The 18,691-nt window shown below is 39.2% G+C and overlaps 1 protein-coding gene across 1 annotated transcript; it reads right to left on the bottom strand.

Moving 5' to 3' along the window:
• Window positions 1–4,519: 4,519 nt before the first annotated feature.
• Window positions 4,520–10,164, bottom strand: LOC133642455 (hatching enzyme 1.2-like). The gene is made up of 8 exons (XM_062036649.1): window positions 10,143–10,164; window positions 10,002–10,070; window positions 7,917–8,072; window positions 5,397–5,517; window positions 5,143–5,321; window positions 4,964–5,045; window positions 4,752–4,876; window positions 4,520–4,650 (listed from the first exon to the last, which is right to left on the bottom strand). Coding segments are annotated over exons 1-8 (756 nt in total). The 3' UTR covers window positions 4,520–4,648.
• Between the last annotated feature and the right edge of the window lie 8,527 nt (window positions 10,165–18,691).

The following is an 18,691-nucleotide window of genomic DNA, read 5'->3' as shown; positions in this document are numbered from 1 at the left end:
ATGTGCACTGTGCAACACGGGAAAATAAAACTCTGGATCTACTGTATGCTAATTCAAAAGATGCATACAGAGCCACTGCCCTGCCCCTTTTGGGACGGTCTGATCAAAATCTGGTGCTTTTAACACCTCAATACGTTCCTGCTGTGAGGAGGCAGCCCATCTCAACTAAATCAGTGTAAATGAGGAGCTCAGAGGCTGGCATAGTCTTACAAGATTGCTTTGAGACTACAGACTGGGAAGTACTCTGTAAGCCTCACGAGACAGATATCAACAGCATCACAGACTGCATCACTGACTACATCAATTTCTGTGAGGACTCCATCATCCCTACAAAAACTGTCCACTGTTACCCAAATAACAAGCCCTGGATCACCAGCCAGCTAAAGGTGCTGCTGAATAAAAAGAAGCTAGCCTTCAGATAAGGTGATCGGGACGAGTTGAAGAGGATTCAGTGGCAGCTTAAAGTTCAGCTACAAGAAGGGAAAGATGCCTATAGAAGGAAGCTTGAAGCTAAACTCCAACAGAACAACACTCGTGAGGTTTGGAAGGGAATGCAGGTCATCACAGGCTTTAACAATAAAGCCAAACTGCTGGATGGGGGTGTAGATAGAGCCAACGAGCTGGATTTGTTTTTCAATAGATTTAGCAATGCACCCCTTTACTGGCCCTACCCCCACTAGTCCTGTTCTCACACCTCCCCTGAACTTCAATACACTAACTCCTTCTCTTTTACCTGCCACAGCCGTTTCTTTCCCCCCTCCCCTCCCCCACTTCCACCCCCACTGAGAAAGCCAGCCCGGTGTGTCTGACACCTGGACATGTAAGACGGCAGCTGGAGAGAGTCAATCCAGCTAAGTCAGCAGGCCCTGACCGAGTCAACCCCTGGGTCCTGAAGACTTGCGCTGCTCAGCTAACTGGGATCCTGCACTCCATCTTCAACCTGAGTCTGAAGCTAGAACGGATACCAGTGCTATGGAAAGCATCCTGCATAGTGTCGGTGCCCAAGAAGCCCATCCCATCAGGCTCAAATGACTTCAGACCTGTTGCCCTGACGTCCCAGGTCATGAAGGTCCTCGAGAGACTTGTGCTGGATCAGCTGAAACCACTGGTGGCTCCTTCCCTGGATTCTCTACAGTTTGCATATCAGCCCCATGTAGGAGTGGATGATGCTGTTATCTACCTGCTGCATCATGCTCATTCTCACCTGAATGGTGGGAAGGGCACTGTGAGGATCATGTTTTTTGATTTCTCCAGTGCCTTTAACTCCATTCCGCCAATTCTGATGAGTGACGAGTTGCTCAGGATGGGTTTCAGTTCATCCATTGTCTCCTGGATCACTGATTACTTGTCTGACAGGCCCCAGTTTGTGCGACTGGGGAGCTCCCTGTCGGATACTGTGGTCAGTGGTGTAGGTGCTCCACAGGGGACCGTCCTGTCTCCTTTCCTGTTCACCCTGTACACCTCAGACTTCCAGTATAGTTCCAGGTCCTTCCACCTGCAGAAATACTCTGACGACTGCTGTGGTCAGGTGTATCAGAGAGGGACGGGAATTGGAGTACAGGACACTGATCGCTGACTTTGTGGAGTGGTCTCAGGTGAACCATCTGGTCCTTAATGTGGACAAGACCAAGGAGCTGGTCATCGACTTCAGGAAGAGAGTGACCTCGGTGGAGCCCATCAAGATCCAGGGCCGGGAGGTGGCAGTAGTGAAGCAGTACAAGTACCTGGGAGTCCACTTGAACAGCAGACTGGACTGGAAGGACAACTGCAAAGCTGTTTACAAGAAGGGCATGAGCAGACTCTTTTTCCTGAGGTAGCTTAGGTCCTTTAATGTGTGCAGCAAGCTGTTGGAGATATTTTTTAGTCTGTTGTGGCCAGAGCACTGTACTTTGCAGTGGTTGGTTGGGGGTGCAGCATCAGCAAAAGGGACTCAGACCGGATTGATAAACTGATCCGGAAAGCCGGCCAAACTATTGGCACGCAGTTGGAGGCGTTTGTGTCACTGAGGGACAGGAGGACACTGGACAAACTGCTCGCCATCATGGACAATCCTGCCCACCCACTCCACCTGACAATTAGCGGAGCTCATACTCCAACAGGCTCCTTCAGCTTCCTTCCCGCACTGTGCGATTCAAGAACTCCTTCATTCCACACTCCATCCAGCTGTATAATCACTCGCCATACAGCAATAGATGACATCCGCCTATTACCTGACACCTGACATGTTAGCTACTTCTCTTTGTTTTTAATGTCTATTTTCTATTTCCTGCTGGATCTACTCTCTATTTTATGCGGCTGCTGTCACATATACTGTTTATACTGTAATATTGTACATGGTCATTGGTATATATTGTATATATGTTATAGACATAATATAATATATCTACATATATATATATATATATATATATATTATTCTGTACACATATTATGTATATATTCGTATATGTTAGATTTTTTTATCGCTATATTAGTCTATTTATACCTGCATTGTCCTTTCCATCCTTACACTTTCAATCATTGTAACTGAGCTACTGTGTTGAACAATTTCCCTACCGAAGTACATGTCAAACTACTTCCATAACGTAAATGACCGCCATAACCACAACACCAGGGGGAGTTCCAAAAACCATGTTAAACCCAGATTCCGATCTAACAAAGGTCTCAACTCATTCTCCTTCTATGCCACATCAATATGGAATGCACTCCCAACAGGTGTAAAAGAAAGTGCATCTCTATCCTCCTTCAAAACCGCACTAAAACATCTCCAGGCAACTTCAACCCTTGACTAACACCCTCCCCCCATCCACATCCCACCTCCCCGGATTGTAAACAACCAAATGTAAATAATCAAATGTATTTCTAATGTATATACTTGATCTTATGCTATCTGAACTCACTATGTTCTCTGCTCGCTGTACATATCCTACCAAGTCAGACCTACACTGTTTCAATGCCCATTTCTCTGATGATGCAATTGTTGATGACTGAAGTGCTGTTATCAACCAAACCCTCCTCATCCCTCCCCCCGGATTGTAAATTATGTAAATAATTCAATGTATATACTCTGATGATTAACTTGTGTGATGACTGTATTATGATGATCGTATACATTTGTACCATGAATTGATTTACGTGGACCCCGACTTAAACAAGTTGAAAAACTTATTCGGGTGTTACCATTTAGTGGTCAATTGTACGGAATATGTACTGAACTGTGCAATGTACTGATAAAAGTTTCAATCAAATCAATCAATCAAAGACTGATGCCCGCGTATACTTTTGCAGAACGCTTATGAGCATAGAAATCCCACAGTCACATGTCTGGCGTGGAAAAGCCCTAAAATGAACATTACAGGCAATAGTCAACAGTTTTTTCCACATAAATCATGTAAATATCATAATAGATACAATATCTGATGTGCATATGAGACTATTGTAGTAATTGTAAACATATTATTAATCTAACATTCGTTACGCTGTAAAATACAGTTTCGACAAAATGTTTTTATCTCGGTTTCATTAACTTACAAACAAAATGTACCGGCGATGCAAGCTTCCAAAAAAGGCTGAGCTAGCTTAGCCTAAATATTATGTTAGATATTATATTTGACGTGTATATGAGACTATCGTAGTAATTGTAAACATATTATTAGTCTAACATTGGTTACGCTGTAAAATACAGTTTCGACAAAAACTTTTATAATTTTCAACTAACAAATGTGATTCACGTTTGATACTCACATGCCTACCACCATCCATCTATCGTATCCATAAACAAAATAGGTGGTGTTGTAGCAAAAAATCAAAGGGTCTGAATGTGTGGGTCCACAAGTGGGGGTTTGAACGTGCAGCCTCTGGGTCTGCAGACACATGCTTCACAATTAATCCCGCAATTTATTTGACACATGCACATGCTGCTTTAACTTAACCGTGGATTGGTACCTTAAAGTTGTTACACGGTCTGTGATCAGGTCAATGCATACGTACCGGTGCGCTCGCACAACAATTTCAATTCAAAATACATTCTGACTGGACTTAATTATTAAAGAATTACCGGTAAATGATGTATATTCAAGTAAAAGATTTCCAAAAATGTTTGTTTGTGATATTTTGACAATAGATCTGCATTTCTTTCAAAATATCTGGGATCTTTTTGGGGGGTTAATTTTGATTACGTAATCAAGTAACATACTGTGAATAAAAAAGATTAACCCAAATGAAAAAAAATTATTAATCTGAGAAAAAAATCATTTGACAATACTAATGTGTGTATATTTATAATTTTGTATATAAGTTAACAACAAAAATGGCCAATGTATTCACAATTATTTTAAATAAATTGCAATTACTTGTTCCATTTGGTGTGTTTTACATCCACCATCATTTGCCTTTAAACACTCATGGTTCTGAGTTGTGGACTTAACATATATTAATTTCTTAGTTGCTATAAGTGAAGCTATAATTGTTTGAGTTCAAGGAACAAAATGGATATCACAAAACACACAATGCAATGACAAAGAGTGCCATGTTGAAGTACATTTATTTGTAATTCAAAGATGAGTTCAAAGATGCAACTCTGATGCCTCTTGGAAGACAAGCAAAAAAGACTTTAGGACTTTCAGTCGTCACTTTGAAACATGCTGTCCTCTGAAACAATTAACACAGATATACCTCAGAAAAGGAACAATATACTATATTGTAAGTACAGTATTACAGTATATTGTTGATACGTAAATGTAAACACTCACAACACTTGTAGAGGGTGTTGAGCCTGGCGATGTCAGTGCGGCTCATTTCCTTGGCAGTGCCAAAGGCCACGTTGCTGTTAGGGTAGGGAAGCATGGTGGGCTGGTTGTTCTTGGAGAAGGCATACCTACAACATCACATCACACACGACACAATGTAAAAACACATAACAAAGCACAAGCAAATAATATCAGAATATTGCACTTTTTCATACTTGTGGTATTGCATGACAGAGTTGTAGTCATATGAAGTGCCCTGGTTGAGGGTAGAAATCTTCCTGAAGTTGTGCTCCATTCCTAAAAAACACAAGTTGAAAAGTTGTAAATTTAACTTTTCAACAACTCTCAGATTTGAACATTTATTGGAACAGATATGGATCTTCAGCGCCATTACCAGATTGAACATTCTGCAGCAGAACTCTGATGTGGTTGTCCCTGTCAGAGCGAGTCTGCTCATGATTGAATCCCAGGGCGTGGAGCAACTCGTGCTGGACAGTGCCATGATAGAGGCATCCACGGCGGGCCAGAGACACCACCTGCTTACCTCCACGGCGGCCAACAAATGAGTAGCATCTGGACAAAGGCAAATTGATGAGAAGTAGGAGCAATGGAAAGGTTTGTTGCAGTTATTATTTTACTGTTTTTTACCCATTTTGGGATTCGATGCTCAGCCAGTCACGGTCGCTGCTTTTGGTGGGCCTGAAGCGGATACAGGAAAAGGAGGAGAAAGACTCCAGTCCACGGGTGATGATGGACTTTTCACGGGAGGCTAAAAATATTAACATCATTTTGTTGGCATGTAGTATTTTATATTATATATTATATACAATTGCCAGACCCTAGTGTAGAAGGTGGCGTGGTTACAAATATGTTGCTGTGGTTACTGCTATGCGACAATAAACACATGCAATACATGCACGAAACTGGAAGCACTTTAGCTTAAAATTCAACAAAACCAATTTTATAAAAACATAGGACAATTTAAACCGCAAGCTCTTAAATGGGCTGTTTGCTATATGCTCAGTTACATTTTCAAAACCAAAACATAAAATAAGAACACCATCGGCTAATGTATGTTACAATTAGTGGTGTAACGCAGTGGTCCCCAACCACCGGGCCACGGACCGATTGGTACCGGGCCGCGCAAGAAATTAAAAAAATAAAAAATAAATTAATAAAAATTGTTTTTTTTTTGTATTAAATCAAAATAAAAAACAATATATACATATTGTGTATGTCAATATAGGTCAATACAGTCTGCAGGAATACAGTCCGTAAGCACACATGATTGTATTTCTTTATGAAAAAAATAAAAATAAAATAAATCCCCCCCCCCCGGTCCGTGAGACAAATTTTCAAGCGTTGACCGGTCCCCAGCTACAAAAAGGTTGGGGACCACTAGTGTAACGGATTAACTCGCTGAAATATAAAGACAATATAACATACATCCATAAACGTGGGTGCATATGAAAAAGTGCAATATTTTATGTGTACAGTAATCTATTTATTTATATCTGCACCTTATTGCTCTTTTATCCTGTACTACAACGAGCTAATGCAGCAAAATTTCGTTCTTATCTGTACTGTAAATTTCAAATTTGAATGACAATAAACGGAACTCTTTAAGTCTAAATAACAGAAAATATATAGATTTTTAATTGTCCATTGTTCACAATTTGTATTTACTAATTATATTGAATGAAAATTGCTTTTCGGTCTGAGGAATTTATTTGGTATTCCGGCATGTCACTCACTGCTGTCCAGTCCACACTAACTAGCTGCCTTCATAAGCCGGCACAACCTGCCATGCCGTGCCAGAATATAACCTTCTGTTGGCGTACAGTAAGCGATGATCGGATCTTTATGCTCTCTCTCTCTTCCTGCCTTTTCCCCTCCGTGCTTCATTGTTCTTCCTTGTCCTTCCAGCGTCTGCCCTTGTTCCTGAGTTGGCGAGCTGTGCGTCTCGTCCACCTTCTTGTTCCCTTGCTGCCCTTTTGGATTCCCGACCTCCCGCTTGGACACGACCCCTCGACGCCTCTCTCTCACTCTGGATCATCTGTCTGCCCCACGGACTTCCGTGTTCCTTCGCTCTCGACTACACTTGGTAAATACACCTCAGCTCACTACACACATAGCTTCACACACACACACTCTTGGGTTTTGACACTCTCCATTCCCTTAGTTTAGTTTATTAGTTAGTATTGTTTATTATTATTATATATATTGACTATATATATATAATAAATTATTGAACATTACTGCCCCCTGGTGTCTGAGCCATCATCTCCCCTTAGTCAAACCATAACAGTACTACTCAAGGCCCCGCAAGATGTCATCATCGTTAATTGCAGTTATATATTAAACTATTAAAGTAAAACATTATGGAAGAAAGCAATTCAAAAAAAGAAAATAATATTGTTCCAAAATTATCTAAAAAGTCTAAAAATTATAAACAATTTAAATAACAACAACTGAGACTCTATTTCCAACATCATGCATTATTGTAGCACATGTTGATATTAGCTGTTATACGAATACAATATAATACACATACAAAATAAGTGGCCACTGGCCACATTATACAGGTGGCCACCACGGACAAGGACACCCTTCTCTGCGGGGAACATTTTTGTGGCTGCTGCAGACAGGTAGCCATGAACACAAATTTGACTAACTTGCTATGATGCAAAATGTTGAGCATGTGGAGCTTCATGGTTTGTGTCATTAGAATTGTGCAACATTATCTTAAGTTTTTAAAATGTATTGAACGTAAAAACATGAAGGTTTTGACCTTCAAGAGTTGCTTTCATTTCATGCAGCGGTACACGTACGTGCAAATGTCTTAGAACACGCACGGATGATTGAATATATTGATGTTGTTTCCCTTGCTTCGTTTGAACTGGAGCGTCAAGCTAGCTGATTGGAAATGGACATGTGGCTGTCTTCATCGAGATAAAGTGCTAAAGCTATGACACCATCTACTGGCAAGATTTGTGAAGACAAGACAATGAGACAGATTATAACACGATTGCAAGCGAGGGCGAAACTGCGCAGATAGCGCAATTTTTTTTTAATAATAATAAGACAATACAAACAGTAATAACATCTGGATATTGGAAACTACTTGAGTAAACCATCAAATAGTAAATATGCATAGATGAGACTTACTAAAATGATTGGTGATGTAATAAGGAATGTAGACCTTCCCATCGGTCCACTTGCTCCATGTGCAACCACGGCTGGTACAGGGGTCAGCATTCCTCTCGGCCTCACCGTCGATGGCGATGTCTCCCTCAATCAGGAGTGGCTCATCAGTAGAGCGGACTGAAAAACATCACAGAGTCTGTTAAAACCTGATTTATTACTGTGTTTATTAATTATATAGTCTTTAACCAAAATGATTCCCGGGCGCGGCGCCGCTGCTGCCCACTGCTCCCCAAGGGGATGGGTCAAATGCAGAGGACAAATTTCACCACATCTAGTGTGTGTGTGACAATCATTGGTACTTTAATCTTTAATCTTAAAAACAAGAATAATTTTTGCATCCACAAATTATATATATACAGTATATATGTATATGCATATATATGTATATATATATATATATATATATATATATATATATATATATATATATATATATATATATATATATATATATATATATATATATATATATATACTGTATATATATCAGTGGTTCTTAACCTGGGTTCGATCGAACCCTAAGGGTTCGGTGAGTCGGGCTCAGGGGTTCGGCGGAGGTCAAGACACACCCGACTCATCGTGTAAATAAAAACTTCTCCCTATCGGCGTATTACGGATACGGCAACAGCAGAAGTCAGACTGATTTGCAGGTGTGTAATTTGTTGTGAGTTTATGCACTGTGTTAGTTTCGTTGTTTGAACAAGGTGATGTTCATGCACGGTTCATTTTGTGCACCGGTAAAAAAACATGGTAACACTTTAGTACGGGGAACATATTCACCATTAATTAGTTGCTTATTAACATGCAAATTAGTAACATATTGGCTCTTAACTAGTCATTATTAAGTACGGTACTTATTAATGCCTTGTTCGGCGTGGCCTTATTATAACCCTAACCCTAACCCTAACCAAATAACTCTAAATTAATTCTTTGTTACTTAGAATATGTTCCCCATACTGAAGTGTTACCAAAAACATATACCGGTAACTTTGTCGTGAATTTGAAAAAAAAAAACATTTTATTTTTCACTAAAGAAGGGTTCGGTGAATGCGCAAATTAAATTGGTGGGGTTCGGTACCTCCAACAAAGTTAAGAACCACTGATATATATATATATATATATATATATATATATATATATATATATATATATATGGGTATATTTGTGTACGTATGGATACATCTATCTATCTATCTATCTATCCATATGTACACAAATATACCCATATGTATATATACAATTTATTCAGAAGTCACTTGTTTTATGAAGGAAATAATTACTGGCAGAAATTAGAAGACAAGATCTGAGCGCAATCGGGTTTTCACCAATTTACACTATGTGTAGGCAATATTGTATTATTATTGTATTATAAATTCTTCTGGGTTATGTTTTCATTGCAAATGTGGTACTGTACCTTTTCCTAATGCTTTGACAGTGACATCATTATTTAAAATTTTCTCTCGCCTAAGAAACTTTGTGGCACAATAAAACACAGGATACAGAAAACTTTCATGCAAATCAACTTTACAGGAACATTTTCCAAATAAGCATTTTAACAAAACAGGATATAACTTGCCTAGAATATTTTGGATATGAAAAATAAACTAAATTAACTAAAATACAAATTTGCACAATATATAATAACTAAGTGAATACAGGATTAATTGTATTCCCTACCAAGTTTATGTACACCTGAACTAGGCTACTTAACAAAACAATCAACTAGAAAAGTCTCTAAGTGTTCTTTGACTCATGGCTCATTTTTTTGAGGTTTTCAGACAGTATGTCTCCATTCTAGTCAGGTTGCGCATATATGAAGGCAATATGCAGATGAAAACTCCTCTCCCTCTGTGTGTTCAAGCTCGATCAGCATTTTAGAACCGTCTGTCTTACTTTAATTAATATACTTATTATTATTGATTATTGATGTTTGGACGTTTGTCCATCGATTCAGAAACCTCTAGGTCCCGATTCTGATGCAACGGAGAATCGACAATTTCCCCGAAAATTGTACAGACTATGTGAACTGTACTAGGGAGTACTCACTGCGATTACTGTTGGCTCGCTCGAGAAGTTCGGACACAGAAAGGTCGCTCAAATCTTCTTCAAAGCTATCTTTTGTGACATAAACATAAACATAAAAATAACAATACGTGTACAGTAAGTAAATAAAATCATATTAGATACATACCTGCCTGTTAGCAAACATTGGGAAAGAGAGAAAAAAAAAACCTACGTTAGAGAGGCAGAGGGACATAAGCCAAGAAACAAAAAAAACAAAAAAATCCTAGATTTAATTTAACACTTTCAGTATTGACATTTGCACTTCAGCACTATTTAAATGAGTAGATCTATGACAAGCATGTAATACAAGCACTGGATCAAATATTGTGTCACAAATCTGTATATTAGGGGCGTAACGGTTAATTATTAATAAGATTTCTTCCGACACAAATGTACGTGCGCAATACACATTGAGTGAAAAAAGACGTGTGTCCACTCGGTAAACAAATGTCGTCCAACAAGTCTTACTGGACTGCGGTGATGTGGCGACTTGTCCAGGGTGTAGCCTGCCTACCGCCCGAATGCAGCTGAGATAGGCTCCAGAACCCCCCCGCTACCCCGAAAGGGACAAGCAGTAGAAAATGTATGGAAGTCTTGCTGAAATCATGGCTAGCATTAGTGCCAACTGTAAGCTACTCAGTGGCCTAGTGGTTAGAGTGTCCGCCCTGAGATCGGTAGGTTGTGAGTTCAAACCCCGGCCGAGTCATACCAAAGACTATAAAAATGGGACCCATTACCTCCCTGCTTGGCACTCAGCATTAAGGGTTGGAATTGGGGGTTAAATCACCAAAAATGATTCCCGGGCGCGGCCACCGCTGCTGCTCACTGCTCCCCTCACCTCCCAGGGGGTGATCAAAGGTGATGGGTCAAATGCAGAGAATAATTTCGCCACACCTAGTGTGTGTGTGACAATCATTGGTACTTTAACTTTAACTTTAAGCCAGAGCTTAAAAAACCCTCTTCTGTCGTTAAAGTCTCATGTTTGGGAACACTTGGCTTCCCAGTGAAATACAGAGACTCCTGAAAAAGATGACTTCATGAGATGGTGTAGGATAATTGTGTTGTTTTGGGAAATTACCGGCAAAGAATTTGCAGTTTTTGTGTTCTATTTTAACAATCATTGAAGCTGTTAACACAACAGTTAGACATTTTAATGTTTAGCATTTGGTTTCCTTACAGTCCCCATAATTAACCCAGAGGTACATACAGAACTTTCACACAGTATGCATACTGTACATCTTTTATACGTATATTCAACTTATTGGACTTAGACGGTGCTGCCTTGGTTTTAGAAGAGTTTCTTTTAGTTAATTAACTGAAGAGGACATTTTTGATAAAAAGCTATGGTTGAATTTATAGAAAGACAGGATTTAGGTAAAACACCTATGAATAAAATCCAGATATCTCCAGCAAATACAGTGTTATTGTAATTGTATTGTAATTGTACATCCTGTATAAAATATAACAATTTGTACCGTAGGCTATTCAGTTACCTGATTGTCAGCCCAACAGTAGGCGGACAGCAGCAGTACAGCCACAACTGAGAACTTGAAAACAGCCATTCCAGCAGACCTGCAGGGCACATATCTTGATGAGCGTTCACCATAAAACAAGCAAAAAGGTTGCAGTCATTGAAAAACATGCAGTATATCGTGTAGAATGTATTTCTCTGCTACTTAGCAGCTGAAGCTTACCTTAGATTGCTTCCTTGGACTTGACAGCACAGGTTTGTGCGCAGGCTTTTATACACTTTAACCAAAGTAAGTATGCCCAAATATGGATTATCAATGAACAAACAATCAGCCAAAGTTGCACTAATCAGTAGCATATGGTTAAAGCACAGGCATAGCAAAAGTTCATGGGAATAACACATTTGTTCAAAACTGCTGTGTTGGAAGTCAGTTTTTGTTTTATTTCAGATGACAGCTCACAGAACCAAGTTTAACTGACTTATAAAATAATATCACTGCCTGACTTATGTGACAACATATTCCATATTTGTGTAAACACAAGGATAAACAGTGACTAAACCTCGCCTGTAGGTCAAGCAGTGACAACAAATGCCCACAACTGTTTTACATCAATAGATATGTCTCAATTAGTGTTGTCAGAAGTTTTATTTTTTAATTACATCTAGCGCGCTTTTGAATTTTGATTAATTAGGATTAATCACAGTTCACAACTTGTTCGCATGATTAAAAGAAGACCCCAATAGTTTAAAAGAAATGCCATTTTTTTGTCAGAATGTGCTTCATTGCGAGTCTACTGAAATATTTAAATTGAAACTATACTTTAATTTGTATTAGAAATAGCAACAGCGGAGGATGGATGTCTGACCCAAAACAAGAGGATAGTGAAAATGACAGAGCTTACTGACTACAGCACGGACTACAATGACGTACTTGCGCAAAGCACTTTAGGTAAATTTATACCATATATGGATAATCCACTGGTGTGAAAAATGTCACAGGACAGAGCAAATTCCAAATGGCTTATTAAGAGGAAGTACATAGACTACTCTTTGAGTTACACTTGACTAACAGGCAATTACAGAGTCTGTTAGTCCGGGTGAGGAGTCAGTTAAGATAGAAATAGCCAGCGCCAGGCTGGATAATCCCTGTACGCATAGCAATTCTCTTAGAATGATACACAACTCACATAATGTTTTTTCTGTTGTGACTGTGTCAGAGGTGGACATGCATTCTACTGAGGTGGCAAATTATGATGCGTTCAGTTTATCGCAGCACCAAGCAAACATCTGAAAATTCCCGTCATATCAATTCCTAGATATGGTCGAAACTATTTAAAGTGCACTACGCACAATAAACGCAACATTATTAATATTGTAGTGGATTGTCCGAAGCTTAAACAGGCAACAAAAGTAGTTTAGTACAACAAATTTATTTACCCATTATCAGAAGTGCAGACAGACCACATGTTACTCCGGAGCAAACAAGACACACACAAGCCAAAATCACTGTCGAGTTCCGGTCTTCTGCCATTTTTTATATGTCTTTTGTGCGTCATTGTTCCTTATCGAGTGCGTCAATGTCTTGCTGTTATCCCTATCTGTTCCATAACAACTCGAATCCTTTAGACAGTCAACACATTCTGTAGACAGGTTGGCACGACTTAACATTCACTTTTGTCCCACTGGCACAGAATAGGAGATAAATCAAATGAGCTTACATTCCCAATAGACATGCAATATAGGTCAAAGGTCAGAAATTCTACTACATACCCGCCTTCCAGGGTCTTAAGACCCTGGACCAAAACAATTTCTGATGTAGACCACTAAATTAAATCTCTACCGCAGATAGAGGCAAAAACCTCAATGTTTTTATACGAGGCAAAAATTCCGTCTATGACCCTCCTTCAGAGCGATCGCTGTTACCAGCCTGCAGTAAAATCATCTCACAGAACACAATTAGTGGCCTACCCTTTGATTTAGTAAAGGAATAACAAATACTTTGATCATGAACATCATTGAACATAAATAGATGAATGTATATAGACTTATGACTGTAAGATATTTGCAAAAATATTTTTCCCGGCATTTGCAATGGATGTAGTTACCAATATTGTTAATTACCAATTAATTTTGAACACACAACTGAATTTCGTATGAGTCCATGTTCGATTAGTGCTCGTATAGATGGCTCGGTGGTGCCTCAGGCTGGTGGCCTGCCGACACCTCGTTGGGCTTTTGGCTGCCTTGGTGAAGAAAGAGATCCACTCAAACAGTCTGTCTCTGTCTCTTCTTGGGGTGTGGTTCAGTCCATTGGGCAGACTGTGCAATGGCATGTGCGTGCTGGCCGAAATTGGGGAAAACTCAGGTAGAGTTGGAGCTGTGGGGGCTTTGGGGAAGGCTGGGGCAGAGTATGGGGCGTGGGGCTTTGGTCCAGGCCCTCGGCTTGCTTCAGGGCCTCCTTCCACAGCTGCTGGAGTCCCGACGGACACATATTGGCTGGCAACCTTAGTCGTTCTCGTCATCGCTGGCAAGGTGTTGTCTCTCCTCTCGGTTCCTTCCAGTCAGGTATCGGGTGTTGATCCTGGATTTGCTTTGACCGTGCCCCTCTTAGCGAGTGCAAGGGAATCTGGAGTGGCTGCTTTCATCCTCAAGTCTGCACAGAGGAACTGGCACACAAATTCTACATTTTGCAAACTTACCATTTTGGTCTCATGGTCTTTCCACCTTCCTAGGAAGCTGCTGGTCCTGAGAAGTGCTGATCTTGTGACTGAAGAAGATTAACCTGTTTTCTTAAAATAGGTGCCGTTGTTTGACCTAATCTTTTTGGGGAAACCATGTCAGGATATTAGATCATTCACAAAACATTTAATTACTGAATTGGCACCCTCCTTTGAGGTTGGGGTTGCTTCTGCCAACCACTGCAATTGTCAATCTAAATCATTACGTTCCTTTATCCTTGTACCGGATTGATCATATCGATTAAATAAAACCTCAACACGCTCAAACTTGACCCAATCCAAACTCACCTCCCCCCTCTGTCCCTCTCACAGGGACAGTGTTAGTCGTAGTAATAGTAATAGTAGTAGTAGTAGTAGTATTAGTAGTTTCAGAAACATCCAAGAAAAAGAAAAGACAGCTGATAGTCAAGCGCAGCAAAAACAGAGGCGGAGGACAGGTCATGTTTGAGGTCACTGTTCGCTTTTGCAATAGTACTTTGATATTTTACAACACCTACTGAATTATTGTGGCCTCAATAATTCACTAAATAGTTGTATTTAATTTAGTCTATCTATGATGGGACAATGCACAGAAACATTAAGTTCAGAAACAGATATGTTCTGTACCAGATTATATCTAAATAGCTACTTTCCATCTGCAGTCCCTGGTTACCTAAATTAAAGGGATCCAAAAATCAAGCAATAAAATTATGACAGTAATTAATCATAATAAATATATACATTCATAATAATCAATAATTAATCAAAAATAATCATACTGTAGCATGTAATCAATTATAAGAAAAGTCACCAAATGCCCCTTCATGGACACATACTTACCATACAATACTACCACACCTTATTTACATCATCACACAAAGACAATACATGCTCTTGTTCACATCTGTCATCATTCGTAAAAACAACCAAGATTTTAACAGCCATACCTCACAATTTACAACAAAAATGCTCTCATAGATACATATAATACTCATTAAATTGATGTGTCAACATAATGCCCCTCTTAGTGACCGTCTGAGCAGCCTTGATTGCTCCAAAGCCACTTTTTAATTTCAAATTTTCTATTCCTTTTGTTATAACGTGGAGAAGGCTAATTGGTCTGTACATGTTCTGGTCTTCTTTATTTCCTGCTTTATGGATTTAATTATAGTAGCAGTTTCTCGACGTGGTAGGGAAAGTGTTTTCCGTTATTGATTTATTTATCAATTGTTGTTATACAAGCAATAATACAATCCTTATATGTTTTTAGGAAGATAGTGTCCAACCCATATATATATATCTCTAGATCGTGAGTCTGATAATGCAGTGAAGATTTTGTTTAACTTTGTTTCATTTGTTAATTCTAAAATTAGTCCATCCTGAATAAATGACAATTATTTGCACTGATTTTGAGGGATTTTTTATTCAGGGTTTGTACAGACTGGATGAAATGTTCATTAAAATTATTACTTATGTCCAGACTGTCTGCGATAGTAGCGCCATTGATATTTAATGTTATAGTGTTGTTTCTTGTTTGCTCTCTTTCCGTAAGTTTGTATCTGGTTTTCCATAACTTTCTAATGTTCCCTTTTGCAGCTTTGATTAATTCTAAGTGAAAGTCAGCCTTAGACTTCCGCATAAACATTGTAACTTTGTTCCTCCAAACTTTTAAAATCATACGATCTGTATTTAGACCTGTTATAATTTCTCTTATGAGAGCTGAGTCCTCATGTCTTTATTAGAATCCAAATTGTTTTATTAATCCAATGGTATTTTTATTTTACACTCTTCTTTCTGGTTTTGCATTCGTGTATTTACAGATGTTCTCTTTGATTTTTGTCATCCAATTGTAATTCTAGTAGAGCTGCTTATCATTTGTATCATGTAGAAGCCGTTTATAATATCCTTAAGTTTCTTTCTACGCGTCTTATTTAACCAGTCCAAATTAACGTCCTCCATGACGTTACTTCTTTCATACTATGCTGTTTGAGGATGTCTGAAAATGAATCAAGAAAAATTTCTTTAGTTGTGGTCGGTCGGTATACTACAATTACCTTGAAATACATTTCTGAGGAACATGTGATTTTAATTTCAACATACTCAAATTGATCTACTTTTAATGTTTTTCCTTTCATAAATCATAATTCCTCCCCCCTTTGTCACTCGATCTGTCTTTTCTGTAATCTTGTCCCCCGGACATTAATTAGGACGAAAGGTGTTGTGGGTTTTAACCATGTCTCTGATAGACACAGTAATCCGGATTAGAGTCTGACAGTAACTGCTGTATTTGTTCAGTATATTTCCTGTGGTAGAAAGTTTAATAATGCGGACACGTTTGTTACTGAATACTTTCTACAGACTTCTGTCTCTCTGCGACTTTGTGTATGTAATAAGCAACTACAATTATTTGATATGCTTAAATTTTGTTTTAGCTCAGCTGTTGTGTAGCTGCTAGCTCCTTGTAGCCTACAGCAGGAATGTCCAAATTGCAACCAATAGCTTTGTTTTTAACAGACAACCGAAATAATTGAAAATGTGGTATTAGCGTATCGGTTCAATCAGCGGCAGCTACGCCCTGTTTTATCATTTGACCTACATTTTTGGTTTCGTAGGCAGGACAGAGAGCAAAGGAACAATGTGGTTCATTAGTTGTCCATCTTATACCATTCTAATTGTTGTAAGGATAGTTCACATGAGCGGCCATACCTTGAGTCCCACCATATATAAGAGTCAAAAGGCTCCTATTATGAGTCGTCTAATTGGTGATCATACACTGTGGCGGTTTGGGTGGCAGGACACACGGACGCACCTCAGTCAGCTAGTGCTAGGACAGTTGGAGCAGTCCCCGTCTTCCACTCATTCCTGGGAGGCGTCCCCAGTAGTTGTCAGCTGATGTCGTGCTGTCAGGCAACATCAGGAAGTTCCTTCTGTGCAGTATTGAATTGTCAGGGCACAGTTCGTAAGCAGGTCATTACAAGGTGTGTGCAGGTTGACCACAAAGGAATGCTTCAAAGATTGCGTTGAACATTGTCCGTTGACACTTATGTCCAGCAGGGGTCTGTTTGTATCCTGCTGTTCGTCCTGCTGTCACACCTATATTTTTTGTGAGCATGTTCTGGCTACAACTTTGGAGCTTGTCTTGTTCAGAGAAGCTGGCAGTCCCCCGGCTGCACATCCTTTCCACCCTCGCTTGACCTAGCACAACCGTGGCTACCACCCAAGTCCGTCTGTATGGTTTTACGTTTTGTTGAGGTTTTTTTTTTTCCTCCAGAATTTGGAACTCAAAACATGTACACCCATCGTTTTCATATCCTCTCGGTTAGTTCAATTTTGCATATCACGTTTTAAAATTACATTCTTAACTATCCCATTAATTGCTAATCAATAACCTTAATTCAAAGATTATACGTACTACTTCATGTGTATTTAAGTACCCTTTTAATTCACTTAAAGATTATGTATAAGTTAATTTAAACTTTCATTTGTCTATCAGTAGGCGCGAGCAAGCTGTCATGCTTGCACTCTGACCTCCAGCTGTGCGTGATATTCTCCAAAACAAAAGAATGTTTTTATTCACGTTTCTCCTTATCTTTCAGCTAAATCTTTTAATATTTTAACTTTTAACGTCCGCACTGTGTTTATTTTTATTGTCTGCATTTTAATTTTGCTTTTATTTTCTTTCATTTCACTTTGTTGCATGAAAAACGCCACACAAACAAAGCTGCATATCCTTTCCTTGCCTGTCTCCGACTGGTTATCCAACCTAGTCACAACAAAACACACAAGGCCATGCTCTAGGCGCCAGCCCTAATCACACTTCTCCTCTTTTTAACACCCTACATATCGGCTCTTATTCTAATTATTAATGTAGGCTGTTATTTGTAATTATTATTCAACACTATTCACAGCAAACAGTTGTAAAGTTATAGTTATTCGCATTATACTCTCAAAATCTGTAGCTAACTGAAAGCTGTTGAGATTTGGATTGCCTCCTTCATCTCAGTGGCCTAGTGGTTAGAGTGTCCGCACTGAGATCGGCAGGTCGCAAGCTCAAAACCCGGGTCGAGTCATACCAAAGACCATAAAAAACTTGGGAGCCAAATCACCAAACATGATTCCCCCACCTCCCAGGGGCAATCACGGGGGATGGGCCAAATGCAGAGGACAAATTCCACCACACCCAGTGTGTGTGTGACAATCACTGGCACCCCAACTTTAATTCTAACTTTATTCTGTCATGCCATTATCCTCTTCTAGCTCAACATCCAGAAGTATGGTGTACTGCAATGTCTAAATAAAAATATAAATTACTCCAAACTAAAATGTCAGACTGCACTTTAAAGTTACTTTTATTAAATTAATTTCCAAACTAACCACCACCACAGCAGACATCTTCCTCAATCCTATCCCAATACTCCCATAAATTACAAAGGTGTTTCACAACAGTGGTTAAGTAGTTATTTTAAGTAATAGATCTCAATATG

Source organism: Entelurus aequoreus, linkage group LG02, assembly GCF_033978785.1.
Source record: "Entelurus aequoreus isolate RoL-2023_Sb linkage group LG02, RoL_Eaeq_v1.1, whole genome shotgun sequence".
Taxonomy (NCBI): domain Eukaryota; kingdom Metazoa; phylum Chordata; class Actinopteri; order Syngnathiformes; family Syngnathidae; genus Entelurus; species Entelurus aequoreus.
Note: the sequence above shows the minus strand (reverse complement) of the source record. Positions and strands in the feature narration are given on the sequence as shown.

Coding starts and splice junctions, on each gene's coding strand:
- LOC133642455 (XM_062036649.1), bottom strand. CDS start 10,164: ATGTTTGCTAACAGGCAGGTAT. Junction 5,046..5,142: donor GCTGCAGAATGTTCAATCTG/GTAATGGCGCTG, acceptor TGTGTTTTTTAG/GAATGGAGCACAACTTCAGG. Junction 4,877..4,963: donor TCTGTCATGCAATACCACAA/GTATGAAAAAGT, acceptor GTGATGTTGTAG/GTATGCCTTCTCCAAGAACA.